Genomic DNA, 26,220 nt, shown 5'->3' on the forward strand with positions numbered 1-26,220 from the left:
TAACTGTTCCGTCACTCCACGCGCCCCCTTCTTTTATATTATTTTATTTAAAGACTTTTAATTCTTTTATTTTAATTATTAACCTATCTTTAAGGAGCATGCATAACATAATTAACATAGATATATATTATTGACTAAAATATTAGTGGTTTCCCGTGTCGTTAAACTCAATAAATTATAATTTTGGCACACGAAATTTAAAGTGCCTTATTAGATTATATCTGAAATTACAATGTTGTGTCTAATATATCTCTAAAGTTTTAAAAATGTTTAATAAGTTGCTTAACTTTCAGTTTTGTGTTCAACACATCCATGAACTTCAAAATGTGTCTTATAAATTATACGAATTTATTAGATACGAAATTGAAAATTTATGAGACTTTTTTTTTTAATACAACATGTGAGTATGAGAATTTGAATTCGTGACCTTTTGTTCCAAAATTTAAGGGACTTGGTAGATAAAAAAAAAATTGAAAGCTTATAAATATATTAGACATTCTTTTAATTAAAAAACTATTAAGCAAAATAATCCAAAATTTAGGAACATTTTTAAATTAAATCTTTATAGTTTAAGTTTCGTTTCAATTTGATGGTTCTAGTTTTATATATTTCAACTCGATGTTATGTTAAATAGCTGTTAAAACTCTTTCTTTTACTTATGGGAAATTCATCCTTTTTTCTATTTTTTATTCAACTAAACTTATAGATTATAAACTTATAAATTCAAGGGTTGTTTAAAGTTTTAACCCTATTTGGTGAATCATAAAAAAAAAAATCTTTAATTTTTTGTTAGCAGTTAACTGTAAACGGTTAACTGTGGTGGAAGGGGGACAGCTTTTTGCAGAAGCGCCACGTCATAGACGCCAAACCAGGAACGTGATTTCTGACACATCCTGCACGTGATATTTTCAGACAATGCCACCCCCGTGGGCCCCACTGCTCCCCGCCTCTAAAATATTAACGGAATTTCTTTTTTTTTTCGGTTATTAACAAACTTACTCAGCTTTTCTTTCATTTTTCCTTTTCGTACGATTTCCCTTTTTTTTTTTGCCGTATATATAATATATACACACGTACCAAATGTTTGAGGACCTGAACTTTCAATTATATATATTTTTAATACATCTTCAAATTTTTAATTTTGTATCTATATGAATTTTAGTTTTCAAATTTGTGCTTAATAGTTTTTTATTTATATGACGTTTTTATTTAATTCACAAATTTATTGGACAAAAATTGAAAGTTTAAACTCCATTTGATAACAATTTTTTTTCTGATTCTTTTTCTTTTAATATTAAGTTTGGAGACATTACTTTCAATTATGTGTTTATTTATTTTGTTATATAGTTTTTTTTTAATTTTCAAATTTTGGGCCAAAATTTAAAAATCAAATAAGTAGTTTTCAAAAATTTTGTCTGTCTTTTTAAATTTGATTGATAATTAAAATATATTTTCGAGAGCTTAAAAATTATGCCGGTTCACCTCAAACATAAAACTAAAAACGAAATAGCTATACGTTGGACATAAAATTTAATTTTATGTCTAATAAATTTATTAATATAAAAAAAATCTAGAATAGATCAATAATCTTGCTATTAAACAAAAAAATAAAAAAATAAAGTGACATATTACAGGGGACTAAACTAGTAATTTTATTTTATTTATTTTTATAAAAGGAATCCCTCTATTTTTTGTTTTTATTTATTACATTTAGATCTTCCATTATAAATAGGACAAAGAAAGAAACATAGTGTCAATGTCAGTCATTAATACGTTGGATTTAGTTTTTTCATTTATATTATTTACACCAAATTTATTCACATTAAATTTTCATTTACTTGAAACCATAAATGAATTGAGTTTTTTTTATCAATATTTATCAAACCATAACAAGAGTCTATCTACACAATACATGGATCTAAAATAAAATTTTAAATAATTTCTAATATCTACATTTATAAATATTAAATTATACTCCCCTATTACTATTCATCTTTAAAACGTAAGAAAATGAACATCCCAATTAGAGAGCTTATTGTTAATGTCATAATATATGGTATTAATTATTAGTTTTTTCATGCAAAAGTACATGTTATTATAGAAACTACTTTTTTTTTCTGAGTACATTAAAAGCTACTGTTCTATCCTTCAAAAAAAACTGTTCAAAATAGATGAATCTTCTAACAAATGTTAATTAGGTAGAGATTAATTTATTTCTTGGATGGGTTTTAAAGTTTTAATTTCATTATAAATAAATGCTAAATATATATTATAGTCTTTAATATTTATCTGTTTTTCAATTTAGTTCCTTATGTTTCTTTTTTGTCTAATTTAGTCTTTCATTATTGGTATATATTAAAATTAGCTAAGATAAACTTATATGATACATTTTGTTTCTGGTTTCATTTTTTTTAATAAATAAAAATACATGTCAAAATGAGCTAAGCTTAGAGGTTGTGAGTTTAATCCTCTATCCCTACATATTGTAGTAAAAAGAATGAACAATAAAATGAATAAAAATAGATGAACATTTGGAAACTATTTATGGTTTCTCTTTCTCCAAAATTGTAAATTAAAAAAATAAAATTTATATAAGAAAATTAATTTTTATATATTAAATCTTAAAAAAATTGTTATATTTACTTTTAGTATTTATTATGTATTTTATAAATTGTTGAAAATGCTATTATTGATGGTTTTGAAAAAAAATACTAAATATATAATAAGAAACCATTTGATTTTGTTCTTTCTAAAATTTCTATACAAATTTTGAAAATAATTTATTTTTAAAATTTAAAAAGTAACAAATAAAAAATGTAAACAAATGTGGACCGATTGACTTTTTTTTAATTTCCATAAATTGATCGGGATTAGTTCCATGCAAATTTACCACCAGTAAATTTTAATATTCACCAATAATGTTGAAATATTAAATAGAAAAAGGTAAGACATAAAGGATTAAATTAAAAAAATACTAACTAAAATATATATTTAGCTTAAAAAATAAAAGAAAAGAAAGAAAGATGGGATAATTTATAATTATTTAGTAAAATGAAATGTATAAATAAATAAGACAACATAATTGCGAAAAAGAAGGAATTTAATAATTAAGAAATTAATCGATTAGGCGCTTACGAGGCGGAGCTGTTGTGAAGCAGGCGTGCTTTCCACGACCACGTCACTTCCCTCAACGAATTCGGATCTTCTTATAAAATTACTCATTTACCCTTATGCTCATTCGGACTTTAATTTACTCTTTTACCCTTCCTGTTATGTGTACTGAATGGAGGGCGATCGTGGACATGTTAGGAATAAAATAAATGGGGCAGATGCGAGCGGTGTCGCACGTGCGGAGGCATAATTTTGGTCGGCAAAATCGGAGGTCTTGTTTTTTCGGGTGACTGGGCCCCACTTGCCAGCTGGACCGAACCAACTTCCCTCTTTTGTTGGTAGCTCCAAGAATACTATCGAGTCATTCGCAAGCAAACGTACACGTCACGCGCCCACGTGGCATCCTTGCTGGATGGTTTAGCTACCAACAAAAACAAAGTTATTTGTCTTGCAATCAAATTCTAATATTAGCCCTTTTTTTAAGTGCAACAAATTCAACTTTCCACCTGAAGTGAAAATTTTGTCACTAAATTTCTATCGTACCTTCTAGTATCTTCTTGACTTGATCTTTGGAAAATATAGGCAGGCAGGATACTGTATCGAGAATCATTTGTTCGTCGACGACCCAAAGAACATGTGGATCTCTCCAAAATTTGACATCAACAATTTATAACTTAAAAACATAAACTAGAATAAAAATAATCTATTTGAAATTAACTCAACGACTAAAATTTGTCTATTAAATATATATTGTAATTAGTTGGATAAGTAAATTATAATTACATAAAATTAAATTTTTTTCTTGTAAGGTAATAAATGTGAGAATGAGATTGAACCTTTGACATTTTATATTCAAATTGGCACATAAAATTAAATTTTAAAATTGTATTATAACCAAACTACAGATCCATTGAACAGTGAAATTCTACTCTAAATTACTTACATAGTTCAGTTAATTGGGACGAAACTATGCTCAAAGAAAGAAAATATTGTAGTTACCATCTCAATTTATTAAAGAAAAAAAGTCACAACACAATATTAATTGTACCAGTTGTAGAAATTTGCCCATCAAATATTTTAAACACGAAACGTAATTATGCGACAGAAAACAAAAGGGCAGTTAAAAAAAATTAATGAAATCCGGGCAGCATTTACTCTTCGAAAAAAAGGAAACAAAAGGATCCGGGCAGGCTAAGGTAAGGAAATAGAAACAGAGAGAGCAGTTATATTCGGCCAATTGGAAGAAACGAGAGAAAAAGGAAAGAATTTGTGGATTTGATTCGATATTATATAAAATTAATGTTCGTGCCCAAGAGGGCGGGGAGATTTAAAGCCCAAGGCGTGCCTCAGCGGAATCGGAAGAGAAGAGCGATTGATTTACAGAAGAGAGAGAGAGAGAGAAGCTTCCGAAAACTGAAAGAGACAGTGTTAATGGCGATTTTGTCGAAGCCCTTTAGTCGATTCACTCGGAGAGTTTAAAGCCCTCTTCTCTTGTTCTTCAATTCTTTGTTTCATTCGGCCCCAAGATCGTCCTTATCTGGGTCTCTTCGATTTTCTTGACCCGTATTTAATAACCCTGAGGAGTTTCGTTTTTCAAACTTGAATCGTGTTTCCGGTTTGGGTTTCTTTCGGTTTTCGGAGAAGATGATGATGGAGATGGAATGGCCCTCTTGTCTCGATGAGTACGAAAAGCTTGTCATAAGGATGAACACTCCCAGGTTTGAATCGGGTTTTCGTTGTTTGTTCAATTTTACGAGCAAATCCACTCTCTCTCTGTGATTTTGGTGGAAATTTCGCAACCCCACTTGAGAAATTTTCCCTTCCTCTGTTTCCTAATCTCTGATTTGGATTTGGATTTTTCAGGGTTGTGATTGACAATGGCGCCTGCTCTACGGCCACTCTGGTGAAGGTAAAATAAAATCTCCATTACAACGTTCATTCTCTCTTCTTCTGAAACTTTTTTTTTTTATTCGGTGACTGAAACTTCCCTTTTGCCTGTGTTTGATTCAGGTTGACAGTGCTAGAAGATATGGAAATCTCTTGGAGGCCGTACAGGTTCTCACTGATCTAAATCTTTCGATCAAGAAAGCCTATGTTTCTTCAGATGGAAGATGGTTTATGGATGGTGAGGAGACGAATAACTTTTTCCCCTGCTCTTCCCCACTGTTTGAATGTATTTTAATGGCTGTTTCCCCCAATTTGGATTGCAGTGTTTCATGTTACCGATCAGAACGGCGAGAAACTGACTGATGAGAGCGTGATTAGCTACCTCGAACAGGTGACTTAGCTGTTGATTTGTTGGTTTGTTTCCATTACTGATTGAATTATGAACTCAAATCATGATACGTTAGTTGTTTGTTTCGTTATTGATTGAATACTCAACTCATATTATGGATGTTCTGTTGTTGCTGGTTGTGTGATGTGAAACTCATTTTTCGATCTGGGTGTTGGGTGTTTTGTATGGCAGTCACTTGGGACGACTCATTATCAGAGGAGCGAAGGGTTTAATGGTGTTACCACGGCTTTGGAGCTCACTGGGACCGACCGAGTCGGTCTTCTTTCAGAGGTGTTTGCTGTTCTAGCTGATCTGCAATGTGATGTGGTGGACGCCAAGGTTTGGACTCACAATGGCAGGATTGCTTCCTTGATCTATGTCAAGGACTGCAACTCGGGTTCCCCCATCGAAGACAGACAGAAAATCGACATCATCGTTGCACGGTTGAGGAGCGTCCTTAAGGGAGATAACGACATTCGTAGCGCTAAGACTTCGGTCTCTATGGCAGTCACACACACCGAAAGGAGACTGCATCAAATGATGTTTGCTGATCGTGACTACGAGAGGAAGCCTATCTTGAAGTTGAATGCTGATTCCCCCGCTGTCACGGTTCAGAACTGGACCGAAAGGGGCTACTCGGTCGTGAATGTTCAATGCAAAGATCGAACGAAGCTGTTATTCGATGTAATCTTTACCTTGACAGACATGGAATATGTGGTGTTTCATGCCACAATCAAGACTGCAGAAGAACGAGCATATTTGGTAAAAATGATATTCTCTATACATGAGTTCAAAACTAACCATTGTTATGTAGAATACATAGCTTGAATTTATAACTTATATGAACTTTTTCGACTCGGGTTTTTCAGGAATTCTACATTAGACACACGGATGGAACACCGATCAGTTCCGAAGCCGAAAGGCAGCGGGTTATTCAATGCTTACAAGCTGCTATTCAAAGAAGAGCTTCTGAGGTAACTATCCATTTCAACTTTCTTGTTGTATTCAGTTTAGTTTTTCTTGCAAACACGAAACTGAGTAACTGATTGTCCAATTTAGGGTATGAGGTTAGAGCTATGCACAACAGACAGGCCAGGGCTTTTAGCCGATGTGACGAGGACCTTCCGAGAGAATGGCCTGAACGTGACGAGGGCTGAGATCTCAACCACAAGAGACATGGCTCTAAATGCATTCTACGTGACCGACGCAGTCGGGAACCCAGCTGATCCAAAGCTCATCGAGTCCGTTAGACACAGGATCGGATTTGGTAGCTTGAAAGTGAAGGAACTGCCATCTAGTTATCATCAAACGGCGGATAGGGAAGAACATGCGCCCGGAGTTGGCGTGGCCGTGTTGTTTACTCTTGGAAGCATGGTGAGGAGGAATCTATACAATCTAGGACTGATCCGATCGTGTTCGTGAAAAGAATCATCGTCGATACATTGAAAAGAAGTCATTTGAGAAGAGGGATTGATTGGTTTTTTTTTTTTTTTTTTTTTTACTTTATAAGGAATATTCTTTGCTTGTGGTTCTGATTTTGTGTATATAAAGAACAGAGAAAGAGAGAAGAAAAGGGTGGAATTTGGTGATGGTAGTTATGGTTTGGTTTTATTCAGTTTCTTAGGAACATATTTTTCTTTTTTTGTAAGTTTAGAAGATATGATATTTGATATGTTATATAGTATAGGTTTTGTTGATGGCAGTGAGGGAAGACAGATTAGTTTTTAGCATAGTGTTCAACATAGTGATGTAAATACCAACTTTTATATTTTTGGAATGGCAAAGCAAAATTATGGCTTCACTTAAAAATTTGTTTCTATGTTTGCTGTGGATCTCACACTACATTCGTTTTGATCTATATACTTTTGGAAAGTGATCATTTCTGTTCCTATTTTTCATATTTTGGTTTACATATTTATGACTATATTTCAAGAAATTTTATTATCGAATGCATGCTAAAATTGTGATAAAAGAATGAAATAAAAAATGTAAAAGAAGAACTGATTGTTTTTTTAAAACAAACCTTAAAAGTACAGGGATTGAAATGAATTAAAACTAGAAGCGTATGATCCAAAATAATATTTAAACTAATTAAAAAAATTAAGTTGACTGTAGTTTAATTATTAATAAAAAAAGGTCAAATATGGTTTGATCTTGAGAGTTAATAATTGACATAGGACCAATGTATTTTTATTTATAGCTTTAGATGTTCAAATTTTGTGTCAACCTCTGCACAACTCAATTGGTTTAAGTACCTATATTCGACTCTAGTCGTGAGTTCAATATTTCTTTTAGTCTTCTAATATTTTTTTCCCTAAAGGTCATGTAGGTTGCAAAAGAAATGTACAGCTTGAAAACGTCAAAGTTATAGGTTGATTTTGAAAAAGTTCAAAAATTTGATGGTAATAAATGTCATAATAACGAAATTAACAAAATTAAAGAATTCATTAGAAACTTTATAAAGTACATAAATTTAAAAGACACAATCCAATCAAACTCATGCTCCACGTAGATTTTGAACTTTGGTGACAAAAATAACGTTTTAACCAAAGAAAAAACATAGGGACCAACAAAAGCCAAATATGAAGGAAATTAAGTTACATATAGTTGGACTATAATAGTGAATATATAATTTAATTAGAATGGTCAAAGGGAAAAAAAACTTTATTATATATTATTAACCGTAAAAGGGGAAAAAAAAGACAAAAACAAAAAAGAGACGACTGGTTGTCCTTGCCAGTTCCATTCCCTCCTAACCCATTCTAGTTAAAAGACAATTTTGCCACTGCAACTTGAATCGCTTTCAAATTATAAATTATAAATTTAGTTTATGAATTTTAAATATTATATTTATTTAATCTCTAAAATTTAGTCACTTTCAATATGCAGCAACAATCTAGATTATACTTTTATCACCTCATCAGAGTGGTAACATAACATTATCGTACCATCAATAAATTTTTAACATCAAGAAAAATAAAACAAAGCACGAAAATATTATCAAACGGGTTTTAAACTTCTTTTCTTTTTTTTTTCAGAAAAAGAAAAATAAAAAAATGGACAGATAAAATTAAAAGATTATCTTAGTGTACCTTAATATTGAAACTTATTTATACTTTCTAACCTTCTAAAAAGTGCAAAGTGTCACACTTGGAGGTCGAGGCCGAGTCATGAAGAGAGAAAGGTAAGACTTCAAATCCAAAGTTCCCTCGACCTTAAATTTTCAACCACGAAGATATTAAGATCTCAATTATATTGATATTTTATTGGACATATCATTTAATTTATCGATAAAATATCGATATTGATTATTTTGATAAACCAAGAAATTTGTAGAAATTATTTCAATTAGTAAATAAGTTATTTTTCACTTATTAAATATATTTTTAATGTTTTATATTGATATTTATACGAGATATTGATAATATTAATTCATCATTAATGTCAATATAAAATATTTTTCCTTTAAATTAATAATTAAGAAAAAGGTAAAATATATTTTTGGTAAGAAGTTTAGACTTAATTTTTATTTGGCCATTAAGTTTAAAAATATTAGTTTCAATTCAATGGATGACATTCTTCTTTTTTTTTTTAGCCTACGTAGTAAAGTCTAGTTAATATGTGCTAACTATCACATTATCATTCCGTTAGATCAATTAATGGTTGACTCAATTTAAAGATCAATTAAAAACTAAACTCAAATCTGATCCATTAAAAATTAAGTTCAAATGTTAGAGATCAAATATGTTACTTTGGAAACTTAAAAACCAAATAGAAACTAAATTTAAATTTTAGGACATGATTTTATAAACTTATGGATCAAATAAAAATTTAATCAAAACCTAACGGAACAGAGATGTATTTCAACCTTTGAAAAAAAAAAAAACCAGTCATTGAAAATTGCCAAAAGCATGGAATTGCATGCCATTATTTTAAAATGAAAAGTAAGCTTGGGAATCTCAACTATACTTCCATTTTTTTATGCCCAAATTATTACTTTTTGCTTCCTCACTTTATATTTATATTATGTATCATTTTTATTTCTCTACTTAACTAACCCCTAAAAATGTTTGATTTGATCAAGCATACTTTGAAAATCATCGACAATTTTTATTTTTTATTTTTGGGAAAAATGGATTTTGACTTAATTTAAGGGACGTTTTCTTGCATGTCACGCGACTCGTTAATACGTAATGTAATGTAATTAAGACATTGACCAAGAAACTAGCAAAAATCATTGCAAAGAGGCATTGAGAAAGTTTAATGTCAAAAGGCTATCCATTCTACATGTCAATGGCTGATTATATTACTTAAATCAATTCTTTTATTTCATTTTTCTTTATCTAACTCGTTTTTAAAATAAGAACTAAGAAATCATTGAGTTATGTTTATGTTGGTAATTTAAATTACTCACATATTAAATAATTACATTACTTTACCATTTAAAAACATAATAATAATTACATTACTTTAATTTAAGTTGGGTCCTAACTTTCAAATCTGTGTCTAATATAAGTCATGAACTTTAAAACTTTCAATGTTGTTTCTAATAGATCCCTAAGTTTTTGTACTAAAAAAAATATATCTCTAAGCTTTAAAAAGTGTTTAGGTCTTAAGGACTGTTTGATAACGTTCTTGTTTATTGTTTCTATTTTTTTTAAAACATAGGCGTTTAGCGACTTTTCTATTTCTCAATTTTTTATTTTTAAGAAACCTTTCCAAAATTGTGTATAAATTTTGAAAACAATAAAATCAAGTTAATTGTTTCTTGTTCTCATTTATAATTTTTTTAAAAACATATATAAAAGATTATTTTATCATTTTTTTACTTATAAATGCATAACAAATATAACATAAAATGTTTTAATATATATATTACTTTTTTAATTAATATTTTAGAAAACAAGAAACATGAAAGCCTTACCAAACATGTTTATGAAAAACAAGTAAAAAAAAAAAAACAATTATCAAATGCGATTATAGTTTTCTTGACTGGAAAAAGAGGATAAACAAGAAACACGTATTTGAAAGAAAAAAAAACGTTATCAAACGGGTCATAACTATAAATTTTGTGGCTCGTAAGTCTTCGACCTACTCAAAATTTTTAAAAATTTTGAGATTTATTAGGCCGTTGACAATCTTCCAATTTTGTGTCTAATGAATTGTTGAATTTTTTTACATATATAATTATATATAATTAGTCAAGTATCTCTTAGACACAAAATTAAAAGTTTAGATACATTTTATAAATTCCATAAACATATTAGAAAGTTATTAGACATCTTTTAAAATGAACCACCTCTAAAAAGTTCAATAACTAAACTTGTAGTTTAATAAAATTTAATAATATAATTAATAAATAATAAACTAATAACATAAAGGGCATTGCAAAATAAATATAGCAATCTTTTCCATTGACAATTGCTAATATTCAACATATCTAAGTTATCAACATATTCAATTATTATGATATTTAACAAGGTCTCAAACTTTGAAACTTGACATGTCTCTCACAATTTATTTTTTTAATATCAAAATCCCTATTTTTCATATATAATGTCAACTACTACTAGTTGACTTTTAATATTTTTCAAACCCTATCTTTTATTTTTCAACTTTTTTTTTGGGAAATATTTTCATGTCAACCCTTTATACCCATATAATAATAGTTCATTTAATGTCTTTCATTATTATTTTTTAGTTATTAGCTATAATAATAGTAAAAAAAAAAAAAAAAACTAGACATTTTTTTATTAAATTTAAATATATAAAAATATTATTATTTTTTTAGTACAACATGTGGAATAAGGATGAACTTACACAGGAGAGATATATACTATAAAAATACTATTCTTGTTTACAATTAGATTGTGAAAAAAATTGCAAGGATCAATAATTTTTACCCCCAATGGTTGATGAGGGTGTATTATGTCTTTTTGAGTTGAGAGTATGTTTGAATTTAACACTTAAAATGGTTTGAAAAATAAATATAATAATTTAGTTCAACTTTTTTTTTTTTGAAATTTTGTTTTTATAAAGCTCAAAAATACTAGGTTGGTCCTTATACTTTCAGTTTTGGTTTATTTGAGTTAGTGTGTTTTTCAAATGTTTATTTTGATCTTTGTACTTTTAACTCAAAATATTAGTTTTCATTTTGATCATTGTAATTTCAACGTCTTTAGTTCATTTTAGTTTGTGTATTTTCAAAATGTTCGATTTTGTCCCTATACTTTCAAAGAGAGACTATTTTGGTTTCTATTTTCAAAATTTTAACACAAATTATACACATAACTAAAACCTTTTCATATAAAGTCATCGTTACATTTCAATAAATATATAAGTGCAGTGTTCTTGAAATAGTGATAGAAAAAATGAGATTAAAAATAAAATTAAATGACAAAAAATATAACTTTTTAAAAGTACAACAACCAAAATGAACATTTTGAGAGTACATAAACTAAAATGAATCAAAGTTGAAAGTATATAGATACCAAAATAACATTTTAAAAATACAAGAACTAAAATAAATCAAAACTGAAACTTCGATAAACAAAAATCAAATTTTAACTTTTTCTAAATAAAAGCTAAACATGTGATAACTAATCTCAAAGATAAAAGATATGTTAGAGAAAAAAAAAATGTTAAAGAGAGAAATTTGTAAGAGAAAAGTAAATTTATGAGATTTCAAAAAATTGATACTTGTTTTTAATTTTTCTTTGCCTTTTTGGTTTTCAAAATTTACCCAATTCTAAAAACATAAATCAAAACCAGAAAAGTTAAAGAATACCATTGTTTTCCAACTCAAAAAAAAAAAAAAAAAAAGGAACAAGAAAAGAAAAAGAATAAACCATTCCATATTTTAAAAACTAAATATAAAAATAATAACACCTAATTTAGCCTAACTTATAGTTTAAGAAAAGTACTGAATAAAGAAAATGGATTCAAATTCCATCCTTTGCCACGTCAAACTCAAATGCTTTTTAATAAAGTTGGTGGATTGTGTTTAATAAACATGTTTGGAATCCAATGTTTTTCAATCCACTAAGGCAAGGGGCAACATTTGTCAAATCCCCTTTGGAATAATATGTTCTCTAGAAAACTTTTAGCTAAAATATGATTACAAATTAAATAATGACATCACAAATATGGTAGTATTGTAATATATTAACAATCTCATTTAATGGTAAAAATATAATTTTGAATGAGGTTTTCAAATATAAAAAGTTCTATCGTTCATTGGTCCAAATGGGCTAGGGTTAATTGAGAGGGAATGAGTTCAAATCCTATGATGACCCACTTACCTTAGAAATTAGTAATTCCTATGTGTTTCCCGACATCAAATGTTGATACTTGCCGTTGATTAACGTTTATGTGTGACTAATAGTTTATAGCAAAAAGACGATGGTACGGACATATGACTCATATAGAAATTGAGAATCAATCGTTTGGTAGAAAATTATGCACCCAAAAACTTGGATATGTTAAACAATAAGAGAATATGAATGAGTACTATCATTTAGTTGATATCTTATTAGATTTGGATTAATTTTAAATGTTAATGATGTGACATAAGATAAAGAATTTGTGGTAATTAATTTGGAATATATTCTCTCCTTAGTATTTGGAGCAAAAGTGTCTTCAATCAAATGCAATGGAGAATTAAGTGAAATATAATATATAAGACATTATTCCTCTTTTTCAAGCATTTATTCATTTGCTTTTTGGCAATGGAGTTTTGATGATTTAATCACATCTCATAAAGTACTCTTTATCCAAACAATAAAAATTACAAGCAAAAACACTTAATAGCCATCCATAAACACTTAAATATGTTAAACACGTGCTAAGTATTCCACTAAATTTTTTTATTGAAAGTTCGATACTATATAAATGTAAACTTCTTTGAATTCGTAGTAAAATATTAGAGGTAAACATTCGAATCAAGTGAATTGTAACCGATTTCACCCAAAGAAAAAAATAGAGAAATAAGAGATAATGAAAAACCGACCATATAGATGAAAGTCGCTATCACCCATACAATTCTAACATCGTTCTCTAATATTTCGTAAATCTTGCATTTAAAGAAGTCTACTTGTAGATTAAAATTGTTTATTAGTGATTTCTAGATAAAACTTACGCAGTGTAAAGGTATAAATTATTTTTTTAGATTAAGATTTTAATTGATTCAACATGCATAATTGGGGTATAAATTGATTTTTTTCCAGCAACACAAAAAATGGCTTTAAGACAATTTAGGGCACAAAAAATTGATTTTTCTTTTTTTTTTTCTCTGAGAAAAGCTTTGGGACAATTTTTACAATTTTTCAGTCACACCCACAAATGCATGCCAATTAGAATTATTGGGCCGTTGGGCCCACGGCCCATGGATAAGCCCATATCTATTTCCACCATAGATAATTATCAATTAATGTTGCAAATCTGAAAATCCCACACATTATCTACAAATTGGTAAATTTTTGGCGTGTCTAAAATAATTTTATATTTTATTTACGGTTTAGGATTTGGTCCAAGATTATTTTTATTTGTGCGTTGAGAATCGAGATGAACTTATATTTTGTTTTTACAAAGTATTAATTGATTACATTTTATTTATTTAAAAATTTGAATTTTCTTAAGAAAATTTCTCTCAGTCTCAAACTTTTGTATTATTGGTTAGCCAACATAGATATGATTTAATGATTTTTTCTCCATATTTTTGGGTTGCTTGCATCAAGCTGCAATTTAGTATTATAATTATTTTGAATATGGGGTGCAAAAATAAAAAAACCAAACCTATCAATATTCATGGGTTCTATCTCAAAATCAATTGGCAAAGAGCGGCAGCATCTCCGACGACGTCACTTTGTTGTCTAGCATCGCTGTCTGAAGGCTGGAGCAACCGCCGCCATCGAAATCCCAGCACCTCTAATTGCCAAACCCAGGTACTACTTCTCCACATCCATTGATGGGGTTTTCTTCGCTTTATTCTTGTTATTCTTGTTCCTCCATAGGTCTCACAATTTGGTAACTGTTTTTGCCTTCGTTTTTGTATAATTTGAATTGGGTTGATCAAGAGGGAATGACAAAATGCCATTGATTTCATTGGAGGTCTAGAATTATGCCATTCTCAAGCCATGGGTTAATAAAATGAAATTTATTTTATAGAACAAAAGATCCTTCTATATAATCCATCTAAAATGATATAGTACATTCCCAAGACATTTTTTAAAATTCAAAAACTTTTAAGGTCGACTCGTAGAACAACCTATTAAACATAAAATTTAAAATTAAGATAACTATTAAATATCATAGGTAGAGTCGAAAACAATGTGTTGAAAGAAATCGAAGACTTGAAAACCGAGCAATCCAACCCAACTTATCTGGTTTGGTTTGGTTTGGTTCGGTTCTCGGGTTTCAAAGGTGTCTGTGATTTAAACTATTTAATAATATTTTTCTTTTTTTATTTAGGCAATATTAATATTTTTCTCTCGGAAACTGATCCCTCTTTATAACAGTTCTCAGTTCTCTCCTCCATCCGCTTGACCCTCCATCGACGGCGGTAGGGAGAAAGAGAAAGCTTTTCCGGCGGTTCAGCGTGCGACGGCAGCCGGCGGCCATTGCCAGGACTCAAAAACAATACCCATTCGGCGATTCAGCCTTCCCCTTCTAGCCCAGTGGCGGTACTCTACTCCTCTCCGATTCAGCCTTCAGTTCAGACCCTCGCTCACCCTTCATTCTTTCCTTTTTCCTCTGGTAAGTTTGATGGTGCAATTTTCGATTTCTTGGGTTTATTTGTGCTCTATTGATGCCCAATTTCTATTGTGCGCGATGTTATAGGTTTTGGGTATTTAGCACTGTTCTGGGTTTGGTCCTAATCGGAAGATGAAGCTTGACGTTAACGTTTTGCGCTATCTCTCAAAAGATGATTTTAGAGTCCTTACTGCTGTTGAGATGGGGATGCGGAATGTATGTACTGCTGATATTCTCTTCTCTAGCGGGAGGGGGTTTCGTTAGCTTTTTGTTACTTGAACCTTACTCTAATATAATTGATTTCTGTTGTTTCAGCATGAAATTGTTCCTTCAGAACTTGTGGACCGCATAGCTTCTCTTAAGTATGACTCTACTTTTGTTTTCGTTAAGAAATAGTTCTTTTATTTGTATTCCGCGACTCGAATCCTTAAATGCTTTATTATGGTATGTGTAGGCATGGGGGCACTTACAAAGTTATGAAGAATTTACTCAAATATAAGTTGCTGCATCACGACTCCTCTAAATGTGAGTTAGCTATTAAATTATGTTGTGGGAATTCCGTATTTTAAACAATCTATCTCATTGTCTTTCTTGTGCTCTTCTAGATGATGGGTTTCGACTTACGTACCTTGGCTATGATTTTCTTGCAATAAAAACTTTGGTTAACCGTGGAGTGTTTGTGGCTGTTGGTCGACAAATTGGTGTCGGAAAAGAGTCTGGTAAATTTCTAGCTAGTTTGAACTTTAAAAGTTGCTAAATTTTGCTTTTGGCGCCTGTGTGGTGTAATATTTTTTGACCAGTCTTTATTTCTTGGCTGGGTTGTTGCTTCTGATTGTAGATATTTTTGAGGTTGCAAAAGAAGACGGCACTGTGCTTGCCATGAAGTTGCATAGACTTGGCAGAATTTCTTTTAGGTCTGTCAAATCTAAGCGTGATTACTTGAGGCATCGCAGTAGTTATAATTGGCTTTACTTGTCTCGGCTTGCAGCAGTTAAAGAATTTGCATTCATGAAGGTTCTCTCCTGAATTTTTCTATCTGCATCTTATTAGTTACTGCATTTGATTTTTTTCTTTTTTTTTTTTCTTGGCGAGCTGTGGTATTGATAGTAGCTTTACTCTTGTGCTCTATGTAACAGGCTTTGGAAGAACATGGTTTTCCTGTTCCAAATGCAGTGGACTGTAATAGACACTGTGTTATTATGTCGCTTGTTCAAGGTTATCCGCTGTAAGTCTTTCGCTTACTAACAATGTTTCATGGTCAAGCCTCAATCCTCGGTATTATGTTCAGAAGTTTTAATTTTATTGTTGTCTTGTACTTGTACATGGTATTTTTATAAAATTATATTTTGAGTCAAGTTATATTTTCAACAACTAGAGCCAAGCAGATTGCGAGGTAAATTTGTGAAAGGAAATTATAAGATAACAACTAGGATTAGGAAATAGATATGTAGGGGTGTGGTTCAATGTTTCTTGATGCAGTCGTATTATTATGTCTCTTTTGTAAGTTCATTTAAATGCATTATTGTTATTTTTTAAAATGTTTATTTTTAATATCTGGTCTTCATGGCATAAAGGAGGGAAAATTTAGAGGGCATCTACATATTTAGATACATGGAAAATATTTTGGATTTTTAGTCCTATTTGAACTTTCACTGATTGTCATTTTCTTCTACATAATAATATAGTGTTGATCACCAGCATTTCTATTGTCATGAAATGTGCAAAAATGCAACCACAAGCTCAGTGTGTGCCTCTAAAAGTATATAAACCTTTTACAAATTATTATTTCTCTCAAACTTCAAATGTATTGACAGGCACGGCCAAATTCTTTGGTTTTGTTTCTTACTGGAAAAATTAAGAGGAAGAAATTCAACATTTGAGCAAACCGATGAACTATTATGAAATATTGTAAAATTTTAGAAACTATAACAGGAATTAAGCAATTTTAGGGACCAGAATTAATTTTTTAACCAAAGATCTTTATTTTGAAAAAGGGGAGAAGTTCATAACCTGTTGAGGAGAAACTAAGTTCATCACAGACTGTTATAAAGAATAACCAAAACAAAATTGGTCTAAGTAGTCCATCCTTGAGTTTATGTAGTGTGTTGAAGATAAGCAAGTAGAGTTGGGTCATGAAAGCTTTTGATGAGTATGTGCTAATTCTATGTTGTACTAAATCCTTCTTGGTCCAATGCAGAGTACTAATCCTGCTTGGTTAAATGCAGTGTGCAGGTAAAAGAATTACAAAATCCAGACGTGGTTTTTGAAACAATCCTTGGTCTTGTTGTTCATCTAGCAGAACATGGACTCATTCATTGTGACTTCAACGAGTTCAACATTATGGTATGGTATTGAGGAACTCTGTGAAAGCAACGAGGCCATTTATATGTTATCTTATTGTCCCTTTTTCTTTGCCGAAGAATTTGGCCTTTTCCTTAATTTCTTATAAGTTGTATTTTCAGTTGTGAACTTATAAATTATAAATTACAGTTCAACTTTTCTATTGAGTTTACTACAGTTGATTTCATCTTTTGATCCTTGTGCTTTGTAGATTGATAATGATGAGAAGGTCACCATGATAGATTTTCCGCAAATGGTTTCTGTATCACATCGTAATGCACAGATGTAAGAAGTGCTATATGAGGCTCTGTTAGAATCAAATATTGATTTCTTTTGGTTTAAAAATTTTCTCCTATCACATGACTTCTAAAAATTGTGTTATTAGTTAGTACTCTATATAACATTTTTTATTTCTTTTTTCAATTTCAGGTATTTTGATCGTGATGTTGAATGCATCTTTAAGTTTTTTAGAAAAAGGTTGGTGCCCAGATAATAAAAATATGGAAAATGTGGCATGCATAAATAGACTGTTTGAGTTGCATTTGGATTACGAACCTAAAAGTTGAATAATGGCATGTGGACATATGAGAGGATATTTGATGCTGTAAGAAGTCTAAATTTTCATGATAAATAAGTTCAGTGGAGAATATGTTATGGATTCCTCATGAAATGTGCTCTTCACCTTATTTAATTTGTTTTCAAAATTGAAAATTCTAAAGCATTATGTAAAACTTCCTTTTGAGTTTATCTAGTTATGGTCCTTTTCCCTGCTACTTAGAATTTTTTTTTTGGCCTATTGTGATTCAAGCCTATGGTATTTTCTATGGTAGATCTGATTGGTTGATACTTTTATGTGATTCAAGCTACTTAGAAATTTTTATGCCTTTTATGATTCTTGCTGCATTTGTCATACTCTTCCTTGGGTCTCAATGTTAGAGCCTTTTATTTTGGGATCTTATTTTGGGAAACGATTAGAAGTGACTTTGCACTTGGAAAGAAGGTGTTTTTTTTTCAAATTTTAACTTTCGAGGTGGGCTTTCCTTATCAAATCCATTTTCAGTGGATTCCTTTGTATTTTTGGTATATTTTATAATCTGCTTCCACCACTTACCTTGGGTCAGAGAAAATCATGCCTCATGGGGGGCTTCCTGTGGGAAGGTGAGGAAGGTGTTTGAAGCTTGTGAGCAAGGTGGAGTGTGTATTAGAAACCTAGCTAACCCGAAACTCGTCTCTCTTAAGTTCTTAACCAAATGGTTACAGTGTCTTCCCTTAGAGCCTAATACTCTGTGGCATAAGGTCATAGTGATTAAATACTTAATTTGGGCATCACTCCAATGGGACGAGATTCTAACTTGGTGGGTGTAGGAATCCTTGGAAATATATTTTGTAGTGTTTGCCTTTCTTTATTTATCGTATTAAATTGTCAGTTGGAGATAGGTTTTTATTCCATTTTGAAGATCATTTGATTGGTAGTAGTTATTTCCATCGCTTTTTATTGCCTTTTCTCTGTCTACTGTGAATAATACTTGCATTGCCTATTTCTTCTATTTTTCTACTAAGCAGTCTCTGTAAGTAGGGTTAAGTGGATCTTTATCACATTCTTTAGAGGTGTTTGTTTGCTGGGAAGGCATGGTGGAGTTGTCTCCAAGGTTTTAGGGTGGCCTTGAGCTTGTGCGAATATTGTTGTGTTATGCTGGAAGAAGTTATTCTTCACCCTACTTTTTGAAACAAAGAAAAGTTTCTTTGGCCAGCAGGATTCCTGGCTGTCATTTGGAATGTTTGGTTTAAAAAGGAATAGGAGAGTTTTTAGTCTTGGAATCTGGCATTCTTTAATGTCTCCTTGTGGGTTGGCGTGTCAAAATTATTTTATGATATTTATTTTAAATATTTAGATTATTTTTTTGTAATTTCTTTTTAGTGGCTCCATTGTGTGTTTGGGCCTATGTTTTAGTTGACCTTTCCGTATTTCATTATTCTTAAGGAGAGTGGTTGCTTAATTTTTTTTTTTTAAAAAGTTGATCACCAGAGATAGTTTGTGATGTCATATGTTTGAACTCAACTAGGAGGTTTGCATATTTTCTCGAGCCACCTCACATTACATTACATAAGATGGTTAATGGCTTTTCTTATTGCTGTGGCTAACATTTCAGTTCCTTTTCTCTCTCAGGTTTAACTTGTCATTCCATGAGAGCGGGGATGATGAAAATGATGTAGAGGTTGACAATGATGAAAGTGCGAGGCCTTGCTTTTCTTCTATAGCTAAAGGAGCAGGAAGTCTAGACAAGGATCTTGCTGCCAGTGGGTTCACTCGAAAGGATCAGGAAGACATGGAGAAGGTATGGAAAACCATTTGTTGTAATTGGGATTTCTTTCCCCTCTATAATGTAGTTTCATTTATCAATGAAATAACCGTATTCTCTAAAAAAAATTTGAGATGGTAACGGGTAAGATAGCTGTAAAAGGCATGAGGTCAATAATATGTCTCACAAGTTCCCGAGCAATTAAGTATTATAATGTGAGACGCCTCGGAGGGGCGATCCTGCTGGCAAGGGCTTGGAGTCTCTTGATCACTGGCTTAGAGGTCTCATGATCGAACCTTCAGGTGAGCTTTTACCCAAAATCCTTGATGTCTCTCCGGTTCGGACCTTGGGCAGGCGCGGAGGCTCCTCCGGTATAGGAGAGCAAAGCTCCAACTCCCTATTATAAAAAAAAAGTATTATATGAGACAGTGGTCTTGTTTCAAATCTTGAGTCCGGTGAACAAATAAAAGTCGGGATCTTTTGGTGTCTAAGAGCGATTAATATAATAGCCAATCCAAGCATAGTTCTGTTGACAAAGCATCTATTACCTTAAGGTTGAAGGTTCGATCCTCAATCCCTGTTGAACTAGAAAAAAAGAAAATGAAATAGGATGGGATCTCGAGATTAAGACATCATCCATACTGACAAAGTTGCTGGTCGTTTTCAGTGTGAACTTTTTAGGCTGTTGTATGTTTGGTTTGGTTCTTCCTCTTATACGTCTTTTTCCAGTGTATTCTCCAATATATGTGATTGCATCTCTCATGTCAAAGTTCCTCCTGGGGATCTATAATTATTTTGACCATTTTATATATTTGAGTAACCAATCTATTCCAAATTGGTTGGTGCATAGCTTTGATTACTTGGTATGGTACAATATACAGTTTATTGAAGGTGGACTTGAGGGAGATGCAGATTCTGGTGATGAAGAAGCGGAAAGCTCCAAGTTAGATAAAATGGACAACAATGTTGTGGAACATCTACAGTTGTCAGATGAGGTATTCATTTTATCATTATGCTCTGATAAAGTTCGGTAAAACATGTTTGAATTTTCTACCTCACAGTGAGCTAAGGTCTCTGGTGCTCAGCCTTATATAGCTGTGGGGATTTCTGGATTTATTTTTTGTTTAATTTAACAATTCTATTGTTGTTTGTTAATAAATAGAATTTTTGAAGAATATGTAACCCCATTTATGTAGATGCTTGAAATGATCCCCATTTGAGTTTGGGACAGTATTCCATTGACCTATCTAACTATTTTTAACTCATCTAATCCAAGTTCGAAATTTAGGATCATCTTTCCTATCAAATCAACTTTCTTCTTCTCTGTTGGTATAAATGTCTCATCATAGATGCCTTACTATTTGTTTTTCCCTTTTTAATTATACTTGTACAGGAAACCTTGAATGGTGATGAAAATGCAGAGTGTCAGAGCAACTATAAAGCACGTCACAATGACGTATTTGAGAACGACTCGGATTCAGATGTATTGTTTCTAACCTCTAGATTCTTCTTTTGCATGAATTGTATCTGATTATTATTATTATTACTGTTACTAACCTCTAGATTTGGAAGTCTATGTAACCCTTCGTAGGGCTTTTGTAATTTTGTAATTTCATACATCAATGAAATTGATTCTCTAAAAAAAAAAAAAATTATTATTGGGGGATGGGGGGATTGAGTTTTTCTAACCATGCATCTTTTATATCAAATAGTTTTTTCTTTACAGTTTTAGAAGGCAAACACATAAGTTCAATCTAGTGTCTTCTAATGGACGATGTGTTTATTGCTAAATCATAAATGATATTCCCCTCCTTTTCTGTTAGCAGAACGAAGAAGCAAATGGAGAAAACGACGTCTCCAGGAATGGCTCAAGTGAAACGGTATGAACAACCTATTCAATTTTCTTCCCCCGAAAATTTCTTTTTTCCATGAAATTTGGTTTGAGGGTAGATTTCCTATTCTCATAGATTTTCTTGCTTTGGTAACGTCACCAATTCATTTAAAGTACTTTGTCCTTGATTTATGAATACTAGCTATTCTGGAAATTGAAAAATGGAAAAGTTTCCTCTGTTCCTTGACCATTATGGAAATTGGTACCTGGTAATATAATACAAAAAGAAACCTCAGGCCTTGCTCTTATCTCCTGATTGGGACATTGAGCACATATCCTTTAAATGATACTTACTGTAGTAATAAAAATACAACCACCTTAGATGGGACTAATGGTCGTTTGGGTGAGCCTAGAGAGAATAGGTTCAAGCCACGTGGCACCTTTCATGATTTAAAATCCTAAAAATTTCTTTAGCAACCAATATTTGCAACCAATAAAATATTGTAGGATTAAATAATTGACCCATTAGATTAGTGAAGGTACACATAAGCGTCCGGACACTCATGAATATCAAAAAATTATAGTAATGTATTAGGGTGTGTCTTGTGCTCGATGGTAAAGACTTGGGATGCTTTGGAGACCTCCAAAGGGTCCTAGGTTTGTTGGAAACTTAGGGCCCATTTGGTAACGTTCCTTGTGGCATGTTTCTCGTTTCCAATTTTATTAAGAAATTTAAGCATTTGACGGCCATTTATGTTTCTTATTTTTCATTTTTAGAAACATTCTCAAAATTGTATAGAAATTTTGGAAACAAGTTGTCCAATGTGAATAAAAATCTTATTTCATCATTCTTGAATCTATGAATGGTGCGGTCATGCAATTCTATTTTTCTTTAGTTAAAAAAAAATGAGGAAACAGAAATAAGAAACAGGAACTTTACAAAATGGGTCCTCAATATAACTTAAAATCTTCACCATCTCCTAGTTTTGGGGTGGTTAAGTCTTCCCGAAGATTAGGGGGTGGGCCATGAACATAATGTAAAGAGCAGGTCCCAACTATTACCAAAAGTGTCAGCAAAGCTAACAGTTGGTGTGGTGTATCTTTTGTATGGCAGAGGGAGAATGACAATGGTGAGGGTAGAGAGGAGAATGATGAAACGGAATTGAACAAACGGTTGAACAAACAGAGACGACGGGCCATAGCATCAGCCAGTGGTGGAAGAAAGGCTCGTGCCTCCAGAAACACCTACAAAGACAAGGGTAGGAAGTCTTCTAATAATTCCAAACTCCAAAAACAAATCGGCATCTGGTGAAGTTTTCGGCTCGGGTTTATCTCAACCTTCATACTGGTTCGTGTTGATCTTGTCCTTGTACTTTAACAATTTTGATTTTTGATTTCGTCTGTATTTTTGTTATATTTAAGGGTAGGAAGTCTTCCCAGTTCTCTTTTGTTGGGATGAACTTGATATAAATGATGAAAGTATAAGCACAGAAATAGTAATTTAACTTTTGTCTTGTGTATATTTATATATACCAGTGAGTGAATTATGTGCATTGCATTTGTTAGTATTGCAATTCAAAGTAATGCAAATTAGCTGTGAAACTAGTTGAAGTTTCAAGATTGAATTTTTAATAGGTTTGTAAATTTAAATGTTTTCAGTGCCCAAGATAGTCAGGAGGACTTGGGATTTCAAGAAATATTTTTAAGGTGTAAGGAACGCAAGTTCACCAAGGAAAGACCCCTTGCGGATGTACGGGTATGATGGCAGTGTGCATGCTCTCCAAGTATAGGGTCGAAAAGGTCAAAGGGCCACCGACTCTTAGGTAATCAAATTTTTTTTTTAACGTTTTCTACTAAATTAGGAATTTATTAGACAAGTGTAACTTATTAGATACGTTTTAAAGTTTGAACTTATTAGATAATATTGAAGTTAAAACTTTTCTTTTATACATGTGGAGTAGATAATTAAACTCATGAACGATCTTTTGGTTGGAAATAGGTGATTATCAGTTAACTATATTGTATAAAAATTTATTTGATACAATGAACTAAATTTATAATTTTATGACGTTAGTTGTACATTATTTTTCTTATTGTTTAATATAATTAAATGGGTATGCCATCAGGATCTTAAGAATCAAAAGTGATTTTAAAACACACACACATATATATATTGGATAATGAATTGGTGGTGATAGCATTTCTAATTTATTAGAAATGTTTAGCACGGTAAGGATGATATAAAAATTATTGATGATAAATAATAAAGTTTATATTTCACCCGTAAGCCTTTTTTTTTTTTTTTTTGACGTGCACCCGTATGCTTAATTTAGTGAATTTCAAAATTTTCATTTATTGAATGTTAAGAGTTTAAATAAATAGTTAAATTAGTAGTTCCTATTAGTTGAGTTTTTATTTTTTAATATTGAGATTAATTATCATTGTATCTGTATTTTGATTATCCTCTTATTTCAAATCAATAAATATTTATTTAATAGATATGTCACATTATCATTTAGTTAATCATATTAAGAATTGTATAAAAAAAATTGTCAATCTAAGTATAGTTCAACTAGTTAAGGCATATATCCCGACCAAATTGTCGTGAGTTCGAATCTCTCCCATGTCTTAGTAAAAAAAGAATGGTATAAAATTACAAGCCAAAGTTGAATAACATACTGACTTTTTTTTTTCTTTTTTTAATTTATAGGTAAAATATATATAACTATATTTAGATTTTAACTTTACCAATAAATAGAAAAAGGAAGAGAGTGAGGTTTGTAGAGAAGAAATTTGGTTATTCATAATATGTCGCTCGGTCGAGTGCTTTCTTGACCGATCGCTTGAGCTAAGATTCATTTAATAACATTATTTTCAACAATTATATCCCAAGCCAACTATAAATTTATTTTCCAAAACAACTTAATAAATGCAATATACCCAAGAGGCAAAGTTCATGAAAATCTTCTACACTATGTAAAGTTACCAAAATACCCAATTTTTTGAGAATGGGTCATGACAAAAAGTTAGCCTAGATAGACATGAATTCCTGATATATTATTTTAGAAAGAATACTATGGTAAGAATTAGCATAATATTATATAGATTAATGCACACTATATTATAAAACTTTTAGTCTTATATATTAAATAACCAAAAAAAAAAAGGTTAAAAAAGGGAAACTTTAATCCATATTATAATACAGGCTATTATTAATTGGGGAAAAAACAAATAAAAAGGGAAAGAAATTGGTGCAAATGTGCATTGAAGTTCTCACCCATATGCTTATGCAATTAAATTTTAGAAAAAAAAAATAATTAAAGAATTGTTTGGTTCTTATCTACACTTTGGTTTATTTAATGCTTTGTTTTGGATTAAAATATTGAATTTAATTTTTCATTGAAGATGCTTTCTGAGTATTTTATGCAATTACTTGGTCAATGGTTGTATTAAAATTAATTAATTAGTTTTTTTTTATTTATTTATTTATATAAGGTTATTAAATTTTGTATTTCAAGGTGATGGTGGAAGAAAACTAGTGGGTCACAAAAATAATGATTAAATATATTTCAATATTCAAAAGATATATGTATATATGGTTGATATGTTTTATTACCTAACATCACATTCCAAATACTTCTAAACCATTTAAATCTCTTTTTTTAACCATAAAAGGATTTCTTTTCCCTCCTTTTAAAATGTGAAAGATATTACTTAAAAGACAAATACCTGCACATAAAACACCTCAACTCATTCCAATGCCAAATAAAAGAAAAGAGTTCAGTTGAAAGTAGTAAAAAATAGATTCGTAAAATGTAGATGCGCCCTAGATTTCTCCTTGAGTTTGGTTCGGGTGGACCCGCTCGATCGGGTCCGATCAGCTCAATATGATCAAGTCGAGTCTTGACTAATTTAGTTTGGTGGTTCGACCCGATTAGCTTCACTCAAGCGGCATGACCCAAGTTGCATATTCAACCTCCTAGTACAATAATTTTATCTATAATAGTGAAAATTCACCGCAACAAAGCTAAAAAGAAAAGTGAAATTGAAACTCGATTGATATTTGATTGATTAGTAAATCATATTTGTGTATAGCGAATCCAATTGAATGGATGAATTAGTTTAGCAACTAAAATTAGACGTATAATTTTAAATCATCAAATGTCATATTAATTAAATCAAGTAAAAATATTCATTACAATTTAAAAAAATATATATATATATATATATATAAAACAGGTGACAAGCATCACACCCTTGTAAGAATTTTGAATCTTAATTGACCTAAAAAAATATTTATTTTTTTCTCAGAGATTTATCATTCAATTTTATGATATTTATCTCAAAAAAAAAAACTTTATGGTATTTTTGTGTTCTTTTTTCTTCTTAAAAAAAATTCTTAGCGTAGAAGACGATGAAAAATAATTATATATATATTACAGAACCCACCAAACATGCAATTTCCTCTTTTTTTTAATTAAATGCTAATTTACCCAAAATATTGTAATGAGTTGGCCAACAGTCCGAAAAATAAAATTAACCTAACTATTTATAAACAAAGAGGTAAATTTATTACTGACAAATTAAAAAAAAAAAACTTTGTTTGCTGAAGT

General features: G+C 30.9%; 2 protein-coding genes across 4 annotated transcripts; both read left to right on the forward strand.

The window, feature by feature from the left end:
* The first annotated feature begins 4,319 nt into the window (after positions 1–4,319).
* Positions 4,320–7,195, forward strand: ACR8 (ACT domain repeat 8). Of its 2 annotated transcripts, XM_088119202.1 has the most exons (8): positions 4,320–4,829; positions 4,975–5,020; positions 5,122–5,236; positions 5,322–5,389; positions 5,579–6,148; positions 6,256–6,360; positions 6,446–6,838; positions 6,951–7,195. In XM_088119202.1, the coding sequence occupies exons 1-7, from the start codon at positions 4,756–4,758 to the stop codon at positions 6,806–6,808; spliced, it is 1,341 nt and encodes a 446-aa protein (XP_087975328.1). In that variant the 5' UTR covers positions 4,320–4,755; the 3' UTR covers positions 6,809–6,838; positions 6,951–7,195. The 2 variants fall into 2 exon arrangements, with proteins under 2 accessions (XP_087975328.1, XP_022152724.1); XM_022297032.2 differs by having other exon boundaries at positions 4,321–4,829; positions 6,446–7,195.
* Positions 7,196–14,870: 7,675 nt separating this feature from the next.
* Positions 14,871–23,691, forward strand: LOC111020422 (protein serine/threonine kinase). 2 transcript variants are annotated; one of them, XM_022297097.2, is made up of 16 exons: positions 14,871–15,139; positions 15,224–15,352; positions 15,452–15,498; positions 15,591–15,661; positions 15,742–15,855; positions 15,975–16,150; positions 16,273–16,361; positions 17,362–17,479; positions 17,688–17,761; positions 17,906–17,953; positions 19,644–19,812; positions 20,658–20,771; positions 21,170–21,259; positions 21,600–21,656; positions 22,722–22,955; positions 23,267–23,691. In XM_022297097.2, the coding sequence occupies exons 2-15, from the start codon at positions 15,269–15,271 to the stop codon at positions 22,917–22,919; spliced, it is 1,449 nt and encodes a 482-aa protein (XP_022152789.1). In that variant the 5' UTR covers positions 14,871–15,139; positions 15,224–15,268; the 3' UTR covers positions 22,920–22,955; positions 23,267–23,691. The 2 variants fall into 2 exon arrangements, with proteins under 2 accessions (XP_022152789.1, XP_022152790.1); XM_022297098.2 differs by having other exon boundaries at positions 14,873–15,139; positions 21,603–21,656.
* The last annotated feature ends 2,529 nt before the right edge of the window (positions 23,692–26,220 follow it).

Source organism: Momordica charantia, assembly GCF_013281855.1.
Source record: "Momordica charantia cultivar OHB3-1 chromosome 10 unlocalized genomic scaffold, Mcharantia_2.0 BLBB01000010.1, whole genome shotgun sequence".
Lineage (NCBI taxonomy): Eukaryota > Viridiplantae > Streptophyta > Magnoliopsida > Cucurbitales > Cucurbitaceae > Momordica > Momordica charantia.